The following is a 19140-nucleotide window of genomic DNA, read 5'->3' as shown; positions in this document are numbered from 1 at the left end:
CTTAGTTTAGTTTAGTTTAGTTTAGTCTTATCAAAGAAATGACAACTTTGCATGAGGTAAAACTTGTTATAGTTTATAAATCTTTCCTTAATTGCTTCTGATAATTTCAGCTATATAGTACATAGCTGAAAGTGCAACATGCTGAAAGTGAAGTGTAGATAGTTTTTCACTTTCTGCTTGATGCACTGTTTTCAGCTATGTATTATATAGCTGAAATAATCAGAAGCAATTAAGGAAAGATTTATAAACTAAATTGTGATTTAGATTCTAAAGTATCAACTGCAAGAGACAAGATTTTGGTGTAGTCCTCTAGGGGAGAATCAATATCCAACTTGTGCCTGGAAAACTTGTGCCTCATGTGTCCGGTGGTCGCGTACGCACCCGCCTTCAGCTCTCACCTCCTCCAGCACCGGACACAACCGCCATCTAACATCAAGCAGTCGCCGCCAGGAGAGGTGCTGAATTTTGCGAGAGTTCACGAGATGACGTACACACGCACAAGCTACACTGCTTCCAATGGTTACCTTATGTTCCGGAACGTTGCCCGCCTTACTGCTGTAACCTCACACAAGCGCTTTCCTGCGTCTGTACACAATTGTTCTCTCCACTCTACCTCACAATCGCATACAGACGCAGAAAAGCGCTTGTGTGAGGTTACAGCAGTGAGGCGGGCAACGTTACACAACAATGTTAACATACCGAGGGCCTCAAAATAGTACCTTGCGGGCCGCGTGTTTGAGGCCACTGCTGTAGCTGGACAACTAGAAGACCATGTCTATTTTAGCCAAGTAGCTTATATCCATCCTTTCATTTAGTCCATCATTTCACAAGTTGTTTCATATGAGTGCTACTGCTGCTCCTTATGTCCTTGGATAAATCATCTTCTTTAGCACTCTCCAGACCAGTAGAGGTTAACTTTACGAATGGGTATATATCTAATCATGACCAGCAGGTGGAGACTGAAAACAAAACTTTGGGACAGTATATCCTAGCCCCTCCTCTCTATTTCCCTCAGTCTTCTTTCAGTCTCCAGCAGGTGTTGAGTGATCTGTACCCATCTCCCTTGGTAGGGCTGTTGGAATTTGTTTAGGGGGTTTATTGTCCCTGTTTTTAGCCGGACGGAGCTTGGGCGGACTCTGTTTGGGGGTTCGTCCGACCTCGGGGGTGTCAAACCCGGCGGGTCACGAGCGGGGTCCCTCCCCCCACTTCCTCCACCTCCCCACATTTTTTTAGAGGAGCCTCAGCAGTAAGCCTTGCCCCCTAAGTCAAGCAAGGTATATTGCTTCGAGAGCCTGTGGAGTCTGTTCTGTAAAAAAAAAAAAAAAAATCCTGAGGTAGTGCTGGTCTGAAGGGTTGTTTCCCTTTAAGAAATCTGTATTTTACTGTATTTTTTCATGTAACCGGCACTTTTTTATAGCTAGGTCGCGTATGGAGCAATTGTGCCCTTCTCCGGGGGAGTAGGACACAATTTAGTCCAGCCGCGAGGCACTCGCGGCCGGCCTGAACTCGGCGGTTTGGGTCGGTGAGGTGGTGGAGCTCCGTCGGCAGCGGCTGCAGGCGCCCAGAGCTCCCCGCCAATGGTGCCTCGCGAGTCGGCTTGGAGCAGTGGGGAAGCCCGGTCTTCCACAACCGCCCACGGAGGGATTCCCCGAAGGATTCCCTCTCAGCTGATTTTTTGACAGCTGATGCCGGCTTGCCTGCTTTAGCGGCTGAGACTATTCAGGTCTCTCAGCCGCTTCAGGCTATGGAGGGAGCTTTTTTGGCGGGAAAACCGCCATCTTCTCTGTCTGGCCCCTCCATTTTGTCTTCCACCTCAGGTGACCTTCCCCCTGTTTTGACTATGCAGGGGCAAGGTTCTGCTGGGTCCCCTGCTGTGGCAGGGAGTCCCTTGGGACCCTCGGGGGGTTTTTCTCCTGAATTTTTCTTTTCTTTATGCTGAGCCTATTTTCAGGCGGCTGGGGGTCCCGGTTGCGCCCAGGGGGTTTCGGGGGGTGGGTTTTCCTCCGCGCTCCCTGCGGCTTTGCCTCTTTCGTCTGGCGTGACGTCCCCTCCGCCGCCTCCCTTGTCCAAGCGTCCACGGGTGTCGTGGGACGAGAATTTGTGGTCGGAGGAACGGGTCGGTCTGGAGGAGGACCTGGACCCTTCTGAGGAGTTCCAGGACTCTCTGGAGGGGACGGAAGCTGGCGGCGGGTTGTCGGATTTCCCGTTCTCCAGTGACGAGGCGTCCGTGGTGCGCCTTTTTCAGAAAGATGAGCTGCCTGACCTTATTCAGCAGGTTTCTTCGGTTTTGCGTTTTGAGGACGCGCCGCCGGAGACTCCGCGTGTGGGGGACCCCCTGTTACGGGGGATCCGTTCCGTTTCCCGCTCTTTTCCTATGCATCAGGATATTCGGGATATTATTCTGGAGCAGTGGAAAACGCCGGAGACGCCGTTTCGGCTGGCGCGCAGCATGGCTCGCCTGTATCCCATTCCGGAAGGGGATCGGGCTATGTTAGCTTCGCCAGTCGTGGATGCGGTGGTCTCGGCAATTTCCAAGCGGCATACCGTGCCTGTTGAGGGCGGTTCTGCCTTGCGGGACTCTGAGGAGCGCAAATTGGAGAGCATCCTTAAGCAAAATTTTCAGGTCTCTGCCTTTGGGGTCCAGGCGGCTATTTGTGGGGGACTGGTCGCTCGCGCCGTGTTTCGGTGGGCGGAGCGGATCTTGGATCGAGAGTCTGACGACTGGTCTCTGGTGGATCAGGAGGTAGCGAAGATTGAGATGGCGGCCTCATTCCTCTCAGATGCTCTATATGACTTGGTGCGGATCTCGGCTAAGTCTATGGCTTTTGGCGTGGCCGCAAGGCGTGTGTTGTGGCTGCGCGCTTGGGCGGCGGATGCTGCGTCCAAAGCTAAGCTTACTAAATTTCCCTTTCGGGGGTCGTTTTTGTTTGGAGAGGACTTGGATAAGTTGATTCAGACTTTGTCGGACTCGAAAGTTCCCCGTCTGCCGGAGGACCGTGCCCGCCCGGCGTCTCGGGGGGGTGCGGCCCGGGGGCGTTTGCGGGACTTTCGCAAGTATCGCCCTGGGCGTGGGGCTGCTTCTTTCCAGTCTCCGGGATTTTCCCGGGGTCGGTTCTTCCAGCGCATGCAGCCCTTTCGGGGGGCCCGTCGGGGGGCAGGGAATCCCTCCGCCGGTTCCCCCGCTTCCCGTCCTGCACAATGACGCCTTGCCGGCGCCCCCTTTGGTTCCGGTGGGGGCCCGGCTGCGCGAATTTTTCCCCAAATGGGCCGAGATCACGTCCGATCAGTGGGTCCTGGAGGTGGTGCGGGACGGTTATGCCCTGGAGTTCGCCCGCTCTCTGCCGGATTTTTTCCTCGCTTCTCCATGTCAGACTCCGGGGAAGACGCAGGCTTTTCGCCAGACCCTTCAGCGCTTGCTAGATCTCAGGGCAGTTGTTCCGGTGCCCCCTCCGGAGTGGGGCACGGGCAGGTACTCCATTTACTTTGTGGTGCCCAAGAAGGAGGGGACCTTTCGGCCCATCCTCGATTTGAAAGGGGTCAACAGGGCTCTCAAGATTCCCTCTTTCCGTATGGAAACTCTGCGGTCGGTCATTCTGGCGGTTCAGCCGGGGGAGTTTCTCACTTCTCTCGATCTGACGGAGGCCTACTTGCATGTTCCCATTCGGGCCTCTCATCAGCGTTTCCTGCGCTTTGCGATCTTGGGTCGGCACTTTCAGTTCTGTGCGCTTCCCTTTGGGCTGGCCACGGCTCCTCGGACGTTCACCAAGGTGATGGTGGTCGTCGCGGCAGCCTTGCGGTCGGAGGGCATCCTGGTACACCCCTACCTGGACGACTGGTTATTTCGGGCAAAGTCGTTGCAGGAAAGCTCCCGGGTTACTGCTCGGGTGGTGGAGTTTCTCCGGTCGCTGGGCTGGGTGGTCAACCTTTCCAAGAGTCGGTTGGTCCCGGCTCAGCGTCTGGAGTACCTAGGGGTGCTGTTCGACACCTCCTTGGGGAAGGTCTTCCTCCCAGAGGGCCGGGTGAGCAAATTGCAATCTCAGATTCGCCTGCTTTTGGCGTCCCGGTGTCCTCGGGCGCGAGATTTCCTCCAGGTCTTGGGGTCGATGGCGGCGTCCCTGGACGTGGTGAGGTGGGCGCGGGCCCACATGCGTCCTCTCCAGTATGCTCTGCTCCGGAGGTGGTCTCCCCAGAGGCACGGGATGGATGTTCCGGTCCCCCTGCGAGGCTTGGCGCGCTGCAGTCTGCGTTGGTGGCTCCAGACCCCTCACCTAGTTCAGGGGGTGGGTCTGGATCTCCCGCAGTGGATGGTGCTCCTGACGGATGCGAGTCTCCTGGGTTGGGGGGCTCAGTGTTTGGGTCACTCAGCTCAGGGCACCTGGTCCGCGGAGGAGGCCGCCTGGTCAATCAACGTGTTGGAGACCAGAGCGGTCCGTCTGGCGCTGTTGGTTTTCCACTCCCTGTTGCTGGGCAAGTCGGTCAGAGTGCTGTCGGACAATGCCACGGCGGTGGCTTAGGTCAATCGTCAGGGGGGCACCAAGAGCACTCAGGTGGCGCAGGAGGCGGCTCTGCTCATGGTTTGGGCGGAATCCCATCTGCTGGACCTCTCGGCCTCTCATATAGCCGGAGTAGAAAATGTTCAGGCAGACTTCCTCAGTCGTCACTTTCTAGATCCAGGAGAGTGGTGTCTCGGCGCCGAGGCGTTTCAGTTGATAGTGCAGGCTTGGGGGCAGCCCCTGATGGACCTGATGGCCACGGGTGGCAACGCCAAAGTGCCCCGCTTCTTCAGTCGTCGCAGGGACGGTCTGGCCGAGGGTCTGGATGCTCTGGTCCAGCAGTGGCCAACGGAGGGGCTGTTGTATGTGTTCCCTCCTTGGCCGCTGGTGGGCAGAGTGCTTCTTCGCATTGTTCACCATCCGGGTTTGGTGGTGCTGGTGGCGCCGGATTGGCCTCGCCGTCCGTGGTATGCGGATCTGGTGAGGCACCTGGTAGCGGATCCTCTTCCTCTGCCTCTCTCGGACGACCTTCTGATGCAGGGTCCCATTCCCATGTTCGACCCGTCTCCCTTCTGTCTTACGGCGTGGCTCTTGAAAGGGGTCGCCTTAGCAAGAAGGGATATTCAGACAAGGTGATCTCTACACTGTTGGGGTCCCGGAGGCTTTCTACCTCTCGGGCTTATGTGCGGGTTTGGCGTCTCTTTGAGGAATGGTGTCGGGCGCGGGGAGTGACCTCTTTTCGCGCTTCTCTGCCTAACATTCTGGAGTTCTTGCAGGATGGTATGGATAGAGGCCTGGCTTGGTCTTCTCTCCGGGTTCATATTGCGGCCCTGTCGGCCTTTCGAGGGTTGGTGTCAGGTCAGCGTTTATCGGCTCTTCCTGATGTGATTCGGTTTTTGCGGGCGGCCAAGTTGCTTAGGCCTCCCCTACGGCCCTCGGTTCCCTCTTGGGATCTTAATCTGGTTCTCTCTGTTTTGGTGCGTCCGCCTTTCGAGCCCTTGGACGACTGTTCTTTGAAGGACCTTACTTTGAAGGCGGTCTTTTTGGTGGCCATTACTTCTGCTAGGCGTGTTTCTGAGCTGCAGGCTTTCTCTTGTAGGGCTCCCTTCTTGGAGTTTTCTAGGGAGCGGGTCGTCTTGCGGCCTGTTCCTTCCTTTCTGCCGAAGGTTGTTTCTCCTTTTCATGTCAATCAATCGGTGGTTCTCCCGGTCTTGGGTGGTCGGGAGGGCTCTTCTGAGCAACGGCAGCTGCGCAAGTTGGATGTCGGTCGGGTCCTTCGCTCTTATGTGCAGCGGACCCAGGAATTCCGGAAGTCCGATCATCTCTTTGTCCTCCTGGCGGGTCCTCGTCGGGGAGCGGGCGCTTCTAAGGCTACTATTGCGCGCTGGATCAAGGAGACGATTGCTTCCGCTTATCTTCTGAAACAGCAGCCTGTTCCGGAGTTTCTCAAGGCTCATTCCACTCGGGGTCAGGCGGCTTCTTGGGCTGAGTCGTCGCTCGTGCCTCCAGTGGATATTTGTAAGGCTGCGGTTTGGTCCTCCTTGCATTCCTTTGTTCGTCATTATCGGGTTGATGTGCAGGCGCGTCGGGACGCGGTGTTCGGTGAGCGTGTACTGGTATCGGCCCTTCGGGGGTCCCGCCCGTGAGAGGGACTGCTTTGGTACGTCCCATTCGTAAAGTTAACCTCTACTGGTCTGGAGAGTGCTAAAGAAGGAGAAATTAGGTTCTTACCTGCTAATTTACTTTCTTTTAGCTTCTCCAGACCAGTAGAGGTCCCCACCCTGTCTGTTGTTGTTGTTGTTGGGGCTGTTGCGCGGGCAGTTTTTGGTTTTTGCTGCGGGTTCTAGTATTTTTCTAGGGCCGGGGAGAATTGAAGAACAGCGGCTGTGGCTCGGCTGGCTTAGCTGGCGAGCTGTGGGGACATTCTTCCTTCGGGAATTTCTCCTCTGCATTTTCCAACAGCATTTTGGGTATGTTATTTGTTACTCCTTTTGGAGTATTGTTTTTTTCTCTCTGTTGTTTTCCAGTTCTTGGTTCTGCTTGGCTATTCGGCAGACTGAGGGAAATAGAGAGGAGGGGCTAGGATATACTGTCCCAAAGTTTTGTTTTCAGTCTCCACCTGCTGGTCATGATTAGATATATACCCATTCGTAAAGTTAACCTCTACTGGTCTGGAGAAGCTAAAAGAAAGTAAATTAGCAGGTAAGAACCTAATTTCTCCTTCCCTTGCTTCAGGAGAAAATTAGGTTCTTGTCTGCTAATTTTCTTTCCTTTAGTCCCTCCAGACCGGCACAGAAACGGATGGTTTGCTCCTTTGGTTTGGGAGGGTGAGTCATCTTTTGCTTTGTCAACTAATACTGATTGTCTACTGGATACTTATACAGTGATGTTATGGAGCATCAGTCTCCATCTGCTGGCAAGAGAGCATAATCCACATGTGTGGACTGTTCGGGAGGGACTAAAGGGAAGAAAAATTAGCAGGCACGACCTATTTTCCCCTTTTTGTCTTCCTATTTTGCTTCGTTACAATCCTAGTTAGATGTGTGTGCAAAATTCGAATCTTTAATCCAACAACCACACCATTCCCTCCTGTATCTTACCACCAAGCTTTGTTGCTATCTAACGGAACGAGCGAGACTGTTCCACGAACATCTGGCTGCCTAAGTCCCGTGACCATACTGGACAGCGTTGACCTGGCTGATTTTGTCCAGCTACTTCATGGCATGTGTGACCTGCTTCCTTCACCCAGCAATGTGAGAACAAAATTAAAATTCAACCACCAGCAGTCTGCTTGCACTGACCTGGTTGGCTATTGAGGAATTGTTGGTATCAACATTGCCTTGTCAGTGAACTTGTACAGAGCCCAGTTTCTCTTTTTTTTTTGTAATTCTTGTTGATAAACTAATTAGGATACTGTCTGACCTTTTGGATTTATTTCTTCTTTCCCAGGGAGCATCCGGCACATTTACTTCTATCACAATTCGCAGGGAAACAAGGCTCTCTTTGGCCTCTTCATCCCTTCTCAACGCAAAGCTGCAGTGTTTGTGATGGACACAGTAAGTAAATAAACTTCATGCTATTAAAGGGGAAGGAAATATGGAGGAAGAAGATGGTGGAGAAATATAGAGGCTACGATTATAAATATGCAAGGTACTTGCAATCACAGTTTAAAAAAAGAGTAACTTCCGCTCCCAGCTAGTAGTGTAGTAACGACAAGAATGATGGCCCAGTTACGGCAGCCATTTTAAGAGCAGAGCTGGAATGGGCAGGATTAAGGGAGGATTGACCCAAACAGGAGCAGCTTACCTCCAAGGAACAAAGGCAAGTTTCTCTCCCCCCCCCCACCCCCCGGGGTGGTGCAATAGGGGCAGGAGCAATCCGTACCTGCCCTTGCTGGTTCTGTTATCAGCATGGCTGCTGGAAATTCAAGCGGCAGTCATGTTGAGATTGGAGCTGGCACAGATAGATAATCGGTTCTACCCATGCAGGCTCCACTCTCAACATGGCTGTTGCCATGGGAAAGCACTGCTTGCTTAAATGTCACTTTCTGGTAGATTAAAGTCTGTTTGTGAAATATGAATCTGCTGCCACTGAGAGTCTGCAATGCACCTCAAATAATGATAAAATGTGGTCCTTTTTGGATACCTTTTTTGCGTGATATAGAATAGTCTCCTTTCCTCCATGGTTGCTCTTTTCTATTTTTTTTTATTACCCTTATTTCTCTTATGAACTGTGACTGTTCTTCATTGCTGTTTAAGTGTTTTTCATTAAAAAGATTTGGACAAAAAGAAACCACTTGGTTGCTGCAAATTCTGGTAGCGGTCTTGTGCGACTACTGCTTGAATTCCTGGCAGCCATGTTGACAATGGAGCCAGTGGGGGCAGGAGAGAGTGTGGATTGCTCCTGTCCTCACTGCATCACTAATGCTTCTACGGTAAGCCCTGGGGGGGGGCCTCAAACCTCAGATGGGACCTACTCGAGTGTGTGGGGGGGGGAGCGATCAGGGCTGCATCAGAGTTGCAGTTTCAGCTGAAAGTACATTTATGTGTTTGATAAAAACCAAAAAGAACCAAATCTGCAATTTGGATCAGTTTCAGCACCAAAAATGAAATTCGGTCAGCCTCTGTAGTGGAGGAATTGGAGTGGAAGAGTGGCCTAATGGTTAGAGCAGTGTGCCAAGAGCCAAAAAGGCCCTTGTTCAAATCCCATTGCAATCCATAGTATTATAAGTCTCAGACTATTAACCGTTAGGCACCATGCTCTCTTGTATTGTACAGGGATGTGGTGCAATGTTTCTGACTATCATGATTTCTCTTTGGCACAGGTTCGCAGTAACCAGATGCCAAATTTGAACAGCATGTACTCTGCAGAGCACAGTGCCCTGATGGAGAAGGTAGGCCAGGACCTGCTCCCTCCAGAGAAGCACAACTTTGAGGTACGCGCTGAAACTGACCCAAAGACCGTCTTTCGAGCTATCCAGAGGCTGCTACTCGGCTACAAGGTAAGGACTAATGGCCAAAAGGGAGAAATGGTTCATTGCCCTGCACAGTGTTTCATCAGATTCCCTGGCAGCCCCTCTCGTAGGGCAGCATTAGTATAATGTGCTGTTTGGTATAGGAACCTAGTGGATACTAATAATCCTCTAGATAGTTCTGGATGTTTCAGAGAACTGAGGAGGATTACATTGGTGTAATGTCAGTTTGTACAGACTTTCTGGGCAGTAAGCCTCAATATTGTAGTGCTTGGTTTTGAAAGAGCCCTAGGAACAATCTGAACTGTGTGTGTGAGAGAGAAAAATAAAAGTGTTGGTGTCTTTCGTTATACCTCTTTTCATGTAGGATGAACGTCGAGGGCCTACATTAATTGCTGTCCAGTCTAATTGGGAGCTGAAGCGACTGACCAATGGGATGCCTGTGTTTGAAGAGTTTCCACTGGTTCCTGTTCGTGTGACTGATGACATCGGCTATAATATTCTAGATTGGCAGCGGCACGGTGCCCGGCGGATGATCCGACACTATCTGAACTTGGACAGCTGCTTGTCCCAGGCTTTTGAAATGGCCAGGTGAGCAAGGAAGAGTATGTACTAGTCCAGGGATCTCAAAGTCCCTCCTTGAGGGCCGCAATCCAGTCAGGTTTTCAGGATTTCCCTAATGAATATGCATTGAAAGCAGTGCATGCACATAGATCTCATGCATATTCATTGGGGAAATCCTGAAAACCCGACTGGATTGCGGCCCTCAAGGAGGGACTTTGAGACCCCTGTACTAGTCTATCTCTCTATCCATTTATTGACATCAAGTTACCCAGTTCCAGGCTGGAGACTTTTTGGCCACTCCTGGTTTTGAATTGACATCCCAGAGAAGTGTGGAATTTGCCGTGCCTGATCCAGCCCTTTGAAATCAGGGGTAAATTTCTATAATGCATCAGGATGGGGTGGTCAAAAATCCAGGACTGTCCTAAAATCTCCAGCGTGAAACTGAATTATAATTTTATCGTGTGGGTAGTGGTGTCTATTGCTGGAGGGTGTGTCTGCATCATAGCTCTTTTCTAGCCTAGAATGGAGAGAACCCTGGCACAAGTGGTTGCTAAGAGCCTCTGATCTCTTGATCCACAGTTCCCCTCCCTCTACTGGCAATGCACTGGATGTTGTACTGATAATACAGAGCTGCTGCAGCGCCTTCTCTTTCAGTGCTGGGAAACTGTGGTACAAGAGGAAGGAGAATGCATTGTAGAAAAATATAATCCCCAAAGGCTGCAATTAAGCCGAAGATGCACAGGGTGTAATGTTCCCCTCACCTTGTTAATGAGGATGTGACCTGGTCCTTGGTGTGATTAAAATCTCCAGACTGCCATTTACTGGCATGACTGCATAGAACACAATGGTTTTGAAAGCTAAGAACATAAGCAGTGCCTCCGCCGGGTCAGACCACAGGTCCATCCTGCCCAGCAGTCCGCTCCCGCGGTGGCCCAAACAGGTCACGACCTGTCTGTATCACCAGAAGGGGCTCCCTTGCCACCTTGGTTTCTCATTTAAGTCCTGTCTTCCTATCGAAGTCCTAACCCTCCGGTCTTGCACATGCACGACCTGGTTTGGTTTCTATACTCATTACCTGGTTAGCTTTCTATACTTGTGTTATATCCCAGCTCCTCCCTCAGTATCCCACGATCCCTTTATCCCTCAGGAATCCGTCCAATCCCTGTTTGAATTCCTGTACCGTACTCTGCCTGATCACTTCCTCCGGTAGCGCATTCCAAGTGTCCACGACCCTTTGGGTGAAAAAAAACTTCCTTGCGTTTGTTTTGAACCTATCTCCCTTCAGTTTCTCCGAATGCCCCCTCGTATTTGCTGTCCCCTTCAGTCTGAAGAATCTGTCCCTATCCACCCTCTCTATGCCCCTCATGATCTTGAAGGTCTCTATCATATCTCCCCTGAGCCTCCTTTTTTCCAGAGAGAAGAGCCCCAGCCTATCCAACCTCTCGGCGTATGGGCAGTGTTCCAGCCCTTTTACCATTTTCGTTGCTCTCCTTTGGACTCTCTCAAGTACCGCCATGTCCTTCTTGAAGTGCGGCGACCAATACTGAACGCAGTACTCCAGATGTGGACGCACCATCGCTCGATACAATGGCATGATGACTTCCCGTGTTCTGGTTGTTATGCCCTTCTTTATGATGCCAAGCATCCTGTTGGCTTTTTTCGAGGCTGCTGCGCACTGTGCAGATGGCTTCAGTGATGCATCCACCAGCACACCCAAGTCTCTCTCAAGTCTGCTGTCTCCCAACAATACCCCCCCCCCAATTTGTAGTTGAACAGCGGGTTCTTCTTTAGCACTCTCCAGACCAGTAGAGGTTAACTTTACGAATGGGTATATATCTAATCATGACCAGCAGGTGGAGACTGAAAACAAAACTTTGGGACAGTATATACTATCCTCCCTTCTCTATTTCCCTCAGTCTTCTTTCAGTCTCCAGCAGGTGTTGAGTGATCTGTACCCATCTCTCTTGGTAGGGCTGTTGGAATTTGTTTAGGGGTTTATTGTCCCTGTTTTTGGCCGGACGGAGCTTGGTCGGGCCCTGTTTGGGGGTCCATCCGACCTCGGGGGTGTCAAACCCGGCGGGTCACGAGCGGGGTCCCTCCCCCCACTTCCTCCACCTCCCCACATTTTTTTAGAGGAGCCTCAGCAGTAAGCCTTGCCCCCTAAGTCAAGCAAGGCATATTGCTTCGAGAGCCTGTGGAGTCTGTTCTGTAAAAAAAAAAAAAATCCTGAGGTAGTGCTGGTCTGAAGGGTTGTTTCCCTTTAAGAAAACTGTATTTTACTGTATTTTTTCATGTAACCAGCACTTTTTTATAGCTAGGTCGCGTATGGAGCAATTGTGCCCTTCTCCGGGGGAGTAGGACACAAATGAGTCCAGCCGCGAGGCACTCGCGGCCGGCCTGAACTCGGCGGTTTGGGTCGGTGAGGTGGTGGAGCTCCGTCGGCAGCGGCTGCAGGCGCCCAGAGCTCCCCGCCGATGGTGCCTCGCGAGTCGGCTTGGAGCAGTGGGGAAGCCCGGTCTTCCACAACCGCCCACGGAGGGATTCCCCGAAGGATTCCCTCTCAGCTGATTTTTTGACAGCTGATGCCGACTTGCCTGTCTTAGCGGCTGAGACTGTTCAGTCTTCTCAGCCGCTACAGGCCATGGAGGGAGCATTTTTGGCGGGAACTTCGCCATTTTCTTTGTCTGGCCCCTCCATTTTGTCTGCAACCTCAGGTGACCTTCCCCCTGTTTGGTGAACACAGGGGCAGGTTTCAGCATGGACCCCTGCTGGGGCAGGGAGTCCCTGGGGACCCCCAGGGGTTTTTTGCCCCCAATTTATTTTCTTTCTTTGTGCGGACTTTTGGGGGTCCCACGTGCGCCTGGGGGGTTTCGGGGGGGGTTTCCCTCCGCGCCCCCTATGGCTTTGCCTCCCTCTTTTCGTTTGGCGTCCCCTCTTCCTCCTCCTCATCCAAGCGCCCGCGGGGGGGCTTGGATTGCGAATTGGTGGGCGGAGGAGCGTGTTGGCCTGGTTGAGGACCTGGCTGCTTTGGCGGGCTTCCAGGATCCTCTAGAGGGGACGCCTGTTGGCAGCGGGGCGGCGGGTTTCCCGTCTTCCAGAGCAGATGCGTCCGTGGTGCGCTTTTTTATTCAGAGGGATGAGCTTTTAGACCTGTGTAGCAGGTCTCCTTGGTGCTGCATTTTTGCAGTGGCGCCGCCGGAGACCCCGCGTATGGGGGCCCCTCTGCTTCAGGGGGTCTGTCCTGGTTCCCGCTCTTTTCCTGTGCGTCAGGATTTGCGGGATTTTGTGTTGGCGCAGTGGCCTATGGGCGCAGTTTCGTTTGGTGTGCGCCTTGGCTCTTGGGTATCCCGTCCCGGAGGGAGGTAGGGCTACCTTAATTTCGCCAATGGGGAACGCGGTGGTCTCGGCACTTCCTAAGCGGCATACCGTGCCTGTTATGGACGGTTCTGCTCTTAGGGTCTCGGAGGCGCGTGCGTTAGAGACTCTTCTTAAGTATGATTTTGATGTCTCTGCCTTTGGGGTCCAGGCGGCTGTTTGTGGGGAGCTAGTCGCTCGCGCCGTGTTTCGGTGGGCTGAGCGTGTCCTGGATCGGGAGTCTGATGACTGGTCTCTAGTGGATCAGGAGGTAGCGAAGATTGCGATGGCTGCCTCGTTCCTCTCAGATGCTCTTTATGACTTGGTGCGGATTTCGGCTAAGTCTATGGCATGGCCGCGCGGCGTATTTTGTGGCTGCGCGCTTGGGCGGCGGATTCTGCGTCCAAAGCTAAGTTTACTAAAGTTCCCTTTAGGGGGTCTTTTTGTTTGGAGAGGAATTAGATGAGTTGATTCAGACTCTGACGGACTCGAAGGTGCCCCGTCTGCCTGAGGACCGTGCCCGCCCTGCGTCTAGGTGTGGGGCTGCCCGGGGGCGTTTGCGGGAATTTCGCAAGTATCGCCCGGGCCGTGGGGCTGCTTCTTTCCCGGCTCAGGGTTTTTCCCGGGGTCGGTTTCTTCCAGCGCATGCAGCCCTTTCGGGGGGCCCGTCGGGGGGCAGGGAATCCCTCCGCCGGTTCCCCCGCTTCCCGTCCTGCGCAATGACTCCTTGCCTGCGCCCCCTTTGGTTCCGGTGGGGGCCCGGCTGCGCAAATTTTTCCCCAAATGGGCCGAGATCGCGTCCGATCAGTGGGTCCTTGAGGTGGTGCGGGACGGTTACGCTCTGGAGTTTACCCGCTCTCTGCCGGACCTTTTCCTCGCTTCTCCATGTCAGACTCCATGGAAGACGCAGGCTTTTCGTTAGACCCTTCAGCGTTTGCTAGATCTCGAGGCAGTGGTGCCGGTGTCCCCTACGGAGTGGGGCACCGACAGGTACTCCATTTACTTTGTGGTGGCCATAAAGGAGGGGACCTTTCGGCCCATCCTGGATTTGAAAGGGGTCAACAGAGCTCTCAAGATTCCGTCTTTCCGCATGGAAACGCTGCGGTCGGTCATTCTGGCGGTTCAGCCGGGGGAGTTTCTTACGTCTCTCGATCTGACGGAGGCCTACTTGCAGGTTCCAATTCGGGCCTCTCATCAGCACTTCCTTCGCTTTGCGATCTTGGGGCGGCACTTTCAGTTCTGTGCGCTTCCCTTTGGTCTGGCCACGGCTCCTCGGACGTTCACCACGGTAATGGTGGTCGTCGCGGCAGCCTTGCGGTCGGTGGGCATCCTGGTTCACCCCTACCTGGACGACTGGTTGATTCGGGCAAAGTCGTTGCAGGAGAGCTCCCGGGTTACGGCTCGGGTGGTGGAGTTTCTCTGGTCGCTGGGCTGGGTGGTCAACCTTTCCAAGAGTCGGTTGGTCCCGGCTCAGCGTCTGGAGTGCCTTGGGGTTATGTTCGACACCTCCTTGGGGAAGGTCTTCCTTCCAGAGGCCCGGGTGAGCAAATTGCAATCTCAGATTCGCCTGCTTTTGGCGTCCCGGGGTCCTCGGGCGCGAGATTTCCTCCAAGTCCTGGGGTCAATGGCGGCGTCCCTGGACGTGGTGAGGTGGGCGCGGGCCCACATGCGTCCTCTTCAGTATGCTCTGCTCCGGAGGTGGTCTCCCCGGAGGCAAGATTTGGATGTTCCGGTTCCCCTGCGAGGCTTGGCGCGCTGCAGTCTGCGCTGGTGGCTCCGGACCCCTCACCTGGTTCAGGGGGTGGGTCTGGATCTCCCGCAGTGGACGGTGCTCCTTACGGATGCGAGTCTCCTCGGTTGGGGGGCTCAGTTTATGGGCCACTCAGCTCGGGGCACCTGGTCCGCGGAGGAGGCCTCCTGGTCGATCAACGGGTTGGAGACCAGAGCGGTCAGGCTGGCGCTGTTAGCTTTCCACTCCCTTTTGCTGGGCAAGTCGGTCAGAGTCCTGTCGGACAATGCCACGGCGGTGGCTTATGTCAATCGTCAGGGGGGCACCAAGAGCACTCCTGTGGCGCAGGAGGCGGCTCGGCTCATGGTTTGGGCGGAGTCCCATCTTCTGGACCTCTCGGCTTCTCATATAGCCGGGGTAGAAAATGTTCAGGCAGACTTCCTCAGTCGTCACTTCCTGGATCCAGGAGAGTGGTTTCTCGGCGCCGGAGCGTTTCGGTTGATAGTGCAAGATTGGGGGCAGCCCCTGATGGACCTGATGGCCACGAGTGGCAACGCCAAAGTGCCCCGCTTCTTCAGTCGTCGCAGGGAAGGGCTGGCCGAGGGTCTGGATGCTCTGGTCCAGCCGTGGCCAACGGAGGGGCTGTTGTATGTGTTCCCTCCTTGGCCGCTGGTGGGCAGAGTGCTTCTTCGCATTGTTCACCATCCGGGTTTGGTGGTGCTGGTGGCTCCGGATTGGCCTCGACGTCCGTGGTATGCGGATCTGGTGAGGCACCTGGTGGCGGTTCCTCTTCCTCTGCCTCTCTCGGACGACCTTCTGATGCAGGGTCCCATTCCCATGTTCGACCCGTCTCTCTTCTGTCTTACGGCGTGGCTCTTGAAAGGGGTCGCCTTAGCAAGAAGGGATATTCAGACAAGGTGATCGCTACACTGTTGGGGTCCCGGAGGCTTTCTACCTCTCGGGCTTATGTGCGGGTTTGGCGTCTCTTTGAGGAATGGTGTCGGGCGCGGGGAGTGACCTCTTTTCGCGCTTCTCTGCCTAACATTCTAGAGTTCTTGCAGGATGGCCTGGATAGAGGCCTGGCTTGGTCTTCTCTCCGGGTTCATCTTGCGGCCCTGTCGGCCTTTCGAGGGTTGGTGTCAGGTCAGCGTTTATCGGCTCTTCCTGATGTGATTCGGTTTCTGCGGGCGGCCAAGTTGCTTAGGCCTCCCCTACGGCCCTCGGTTCCCTCTTGGGATCTTAATCTGGTTCTCTCTGTTTTGGTGCGCCCGCCTTTCGAGCCCTTGGACGACTGTTCTTTGAAGGACCTTACTTTGAAGGCGGTCTTTTTGGTGGCCATTACTTCTGCTAGGCGTATTTCTGAGCTGCAGGCTTTCTCTTGTAGGGCTCCCTTCTTGGAGTTGTCTAGGGAGCGGGTCGTCTTGCGGCCTGTTCCTTCCTTTCTGCCGAAGGTTGTTTCTCCTTTTCATGTCAATCAATCGGTGGTTCTCCCGGTCTTGGGTGGTCGGGAGGGCTCTTCTGAGCAACGGCAGCTGCGCAAGTTGGATGTCGGTCGGGTCCTTCGCTCTGATGTGCAGCGGACCCAGGAATTCCGGAAGGCCGATCATCTCTTTGTCCTCCTGGCTGGTCCTCGTCGGGGAGCTGGCGCTTCTAAGGCTACTATTGCGCGCTGGATCAAGGAGACGATTGCTTCCGCTTATCTTCTGAAACAGCAGCCTGTTCCGGAGTTTCTCAAGGCTCATTCCACTCGGGGTCAGGCGGCTTCTTGGGCTGAGTCGTCGCTCGTGCCTCCGGTGGATATTTGTAAGGCTGCGGTTTGGTCCTCCTTGTATTCTTTTGTTAGACATTATCGGGTAGATGTTCAGGCGCGTCGGGACGCGGTGTTCGGTGAGCGTGTTCTGGTATCGGCCCTTCGGGGGTCCCGCCCGTGAGAGGGACTGCTTTGGTACGTCCCATTCGTAAAGTTAACCTCTACTGGTCTGGAGAGTGCTAAAGAAGGAGAAATTAGGTTCTTACCTGCTAATTTACTTTCTTTTAGCTTCTCCAGACCAGTAGAGGTCCCCACCCTGTCTGTTGTTGTTGTTGTTGTTGGGGCTGTTTTCGCGGGCAGTTTTTGTTTTTTGCTGCGGGTTCTAGTATTTTTCTAGGGCCGGGGAGAATTAAAGAACAGCGGCTGTGGCTCGGCTGGCTTAGCTGGCGAGCTGTGGGGACATTTTCCTTCGGGTATTTCTCCTCTGCATTTTCCAACAGCATTTGGGTATGTTATTTGTTACTCCTGTTCGGAGTATTGTTTTCTTCCTGTTTTCCAGTTCTTGGTTCTGCTTGGCTATTCGGCAGACTGAGGGAAATAGAGAAGGGAGGATAGTATATACTGTCCCAAAGTTTTGTTTTCAGTCTCCACCTGCTGGTCATGATTAGATATATACCCATTCGTAAAGTTAACCTCTACTGGTCTGGAGAAGCTAAAAGAAAGTAAATTAGCAGGTAAGAACCTAATTTCTCCTTTTTCCCTATATGCATGACCTAAGTTTGAACAAGATTTGACAGTGTTGTCATGGGGTCTCCCATTGTGTTTAATGGCTTTCTAACTGCTGGGGGGTGAGGCATTTGGGCTAATTTTATTGACTGAAGATGTAGGTTGGGGGGGAGAGGGGCCATCTGCCAACACCATTAAAGTACAAGAGGTCGGATGCTCATAAATTGCCATTAAAATTCTGTGGATTGCTGCGGTACCGGTGAATGGTCCAATCGATGTTGAAATTTCACATGCAAATGAGTTTCGCGGAGGTCCGCCATAATCCCATTTGATAGTCATTAGAGAAAGCGACCGACACATGCAGACCTGGCAGGGGAAGCCCTGAAGAAGCCTCCTGCCATTCAGCTGTTCGGGACAAGAAGAGTCGTATAGTGTAAGAATGTCAAGTGAGTTATGTGAATTAATTGTAATAATATTGTACACTTGTTGAGAGAAATAAAAAGGAATAAAGATTTAAAAAAAAAAAAAAAAGAAGAGTCGTATAGATTGTTTTTTAATGGCCAGAGGAGGTGTGTGTATATTACACATTTTAAAATATTTCTGGTATACAAAACACAATATCAAAGAGACAATTAATATAAAATTAGGATAGATTAAATTATTCATTCTGGTGGGAATCCCTTTGTTATGTCTTTAAAATGGAAAAGTTTATGGCCATTCAAAAGGGATATAAAAAAATTAATGGAAGTTTGGGAACCATTAACTAAATATTGTAAGGATTGATTTATTTATATAAATGAGGAAAACATACACATCCTGGGGAGGGGGGTATGTTTTAGCATTGGTTAAGAGGTATAGATAGGTTGTTTACAGGTAATTTTATGAGTAGTTGGTCAATTGGAAAATGTGGGGGGGGGAAATAAGTCTTGTCATTATTTCTATTAAGTTTATTGTGTTGTAATGTTAATATTTTGTGTAAATGCATCATCTCTTGTGCACAATTGTAGTTTAAAAAAATGAATAAAAGTTTATGCTTTTGAAATGTTTTCATTTTGTATTTTCTTCCATATAATACTAATAAATTTTATTGAACTTAAAAAATAAAAAAAATGAATAAAGAATTTTTTTTTTTTCCCAATTCTTTATTCATTTAAAATCCATCATCAAGTGTACCAAATTATACCAGTATAGAACAAAGATGTAACACTTGAAAATCTTACACATATAATCATAAAGTATAAAAATTATCTCGCATCCCACCCATTCACCTTCAATTACTACAAATAAACATAACTCAAGTAGAAACATAACCTATTAAAAACGATCAAATTTTCTCCCCCAACCCCCCCCATAAAATTATATATATCTAACAAAGGAAAATGATGTTCACTCATTACAATAACTTTCTAATGGCCCCCAGATCTACTTAAAATTATCATAGTTACCTTTCTCCTTAAAGAATAAAGAATTAAAAAAAAAATGTTAGAGAATGTAGAAATGCATTCATCTAATAAGTATGTATGTATATATGTATTATTAGATGAATGCATTTCTACACTCTGTAACAATATTATATTAATTGTCTTTCTTTGATATTGTGTTTTGTATACCGTACACAAAGAGGAAGCCAATACAATGCTTGTAACATTGGTAATGCAGCTTCAAAATCATTACCTCCCAATACTCTGTTTTGGACTGTCTGCCTTAAGACATTCATTAGTAGTCCTATATATAAAGTATTACAGAAGTCAAGATGTGACGCCATTAAAGCAAGAAAGACTAAACCCAGATTTTTGAAATTCAAATAAGGTTTTGTGACTCGCTGTCTAAAGTTTATTCTTAGAATTGTTCAAGCAATTATTCTTTAATAAATGTATATTTCCTATTTATTCCCATTTCTTCTCCTTCCTTTCAAACTCTCCTTCACTACCCTCAAGCTGCCAATATTGCTTGGTTCAAAGTTGTACGGCTGTTGTCAAAGGCATTGTTTTCTTTGCTGTCTTGGTATTCTTTGTCGTCTTGCTGTGATGCAGGGCATTAATTGTTGATGATG

At 51.3% G+C, this 19140-nt stretch overlaps 1 protein-coding gene across 1 annotated transcript in view; it reads left to right on the top strand.

Moving 5' to 3' along the window:
* Positions 1–19140, top strand: part of POLE (DNA polymerase epsilon, catalytic subunit) — a 236966-nt gene that overhangs the window by 194295 nt on the left and 23531 nt on the right. Inside the window, exons 35-37 of the mRNA XM_033955915.1 lie at positions 7443–7549; positions 8818–8994; positions 9332–9555. Coding sequence (XP_033811806.1) covers positions 7443–7549; positions 8818–8994; positions 9332–9555 — 508 coding nt within the window. The remainder of the gene's footprint in view (positions 1–7442; positions 7550–8817; positions 8995–9331; positions 9556–19140) is intronic.

Source organism: Geotrypetes seraphini, chromosome 8 (genome assembly GCF_902459505.1).
Source record: "Geotrypetes seraphini chromosome 8, aGeoSer1.1, whole genome shotgun sequence".
Classification (NCBI taxonomy): domain Eukaryota; kingdom Metazoa; phylum Chordata; class Amphibia; order Gymnophiona; family Dermophiidae; genus Geotrypetes; species Geotrypetes seraphini.
This window is presented reverse-complemented; position numbering and strand designations above follow the sequence as displayed.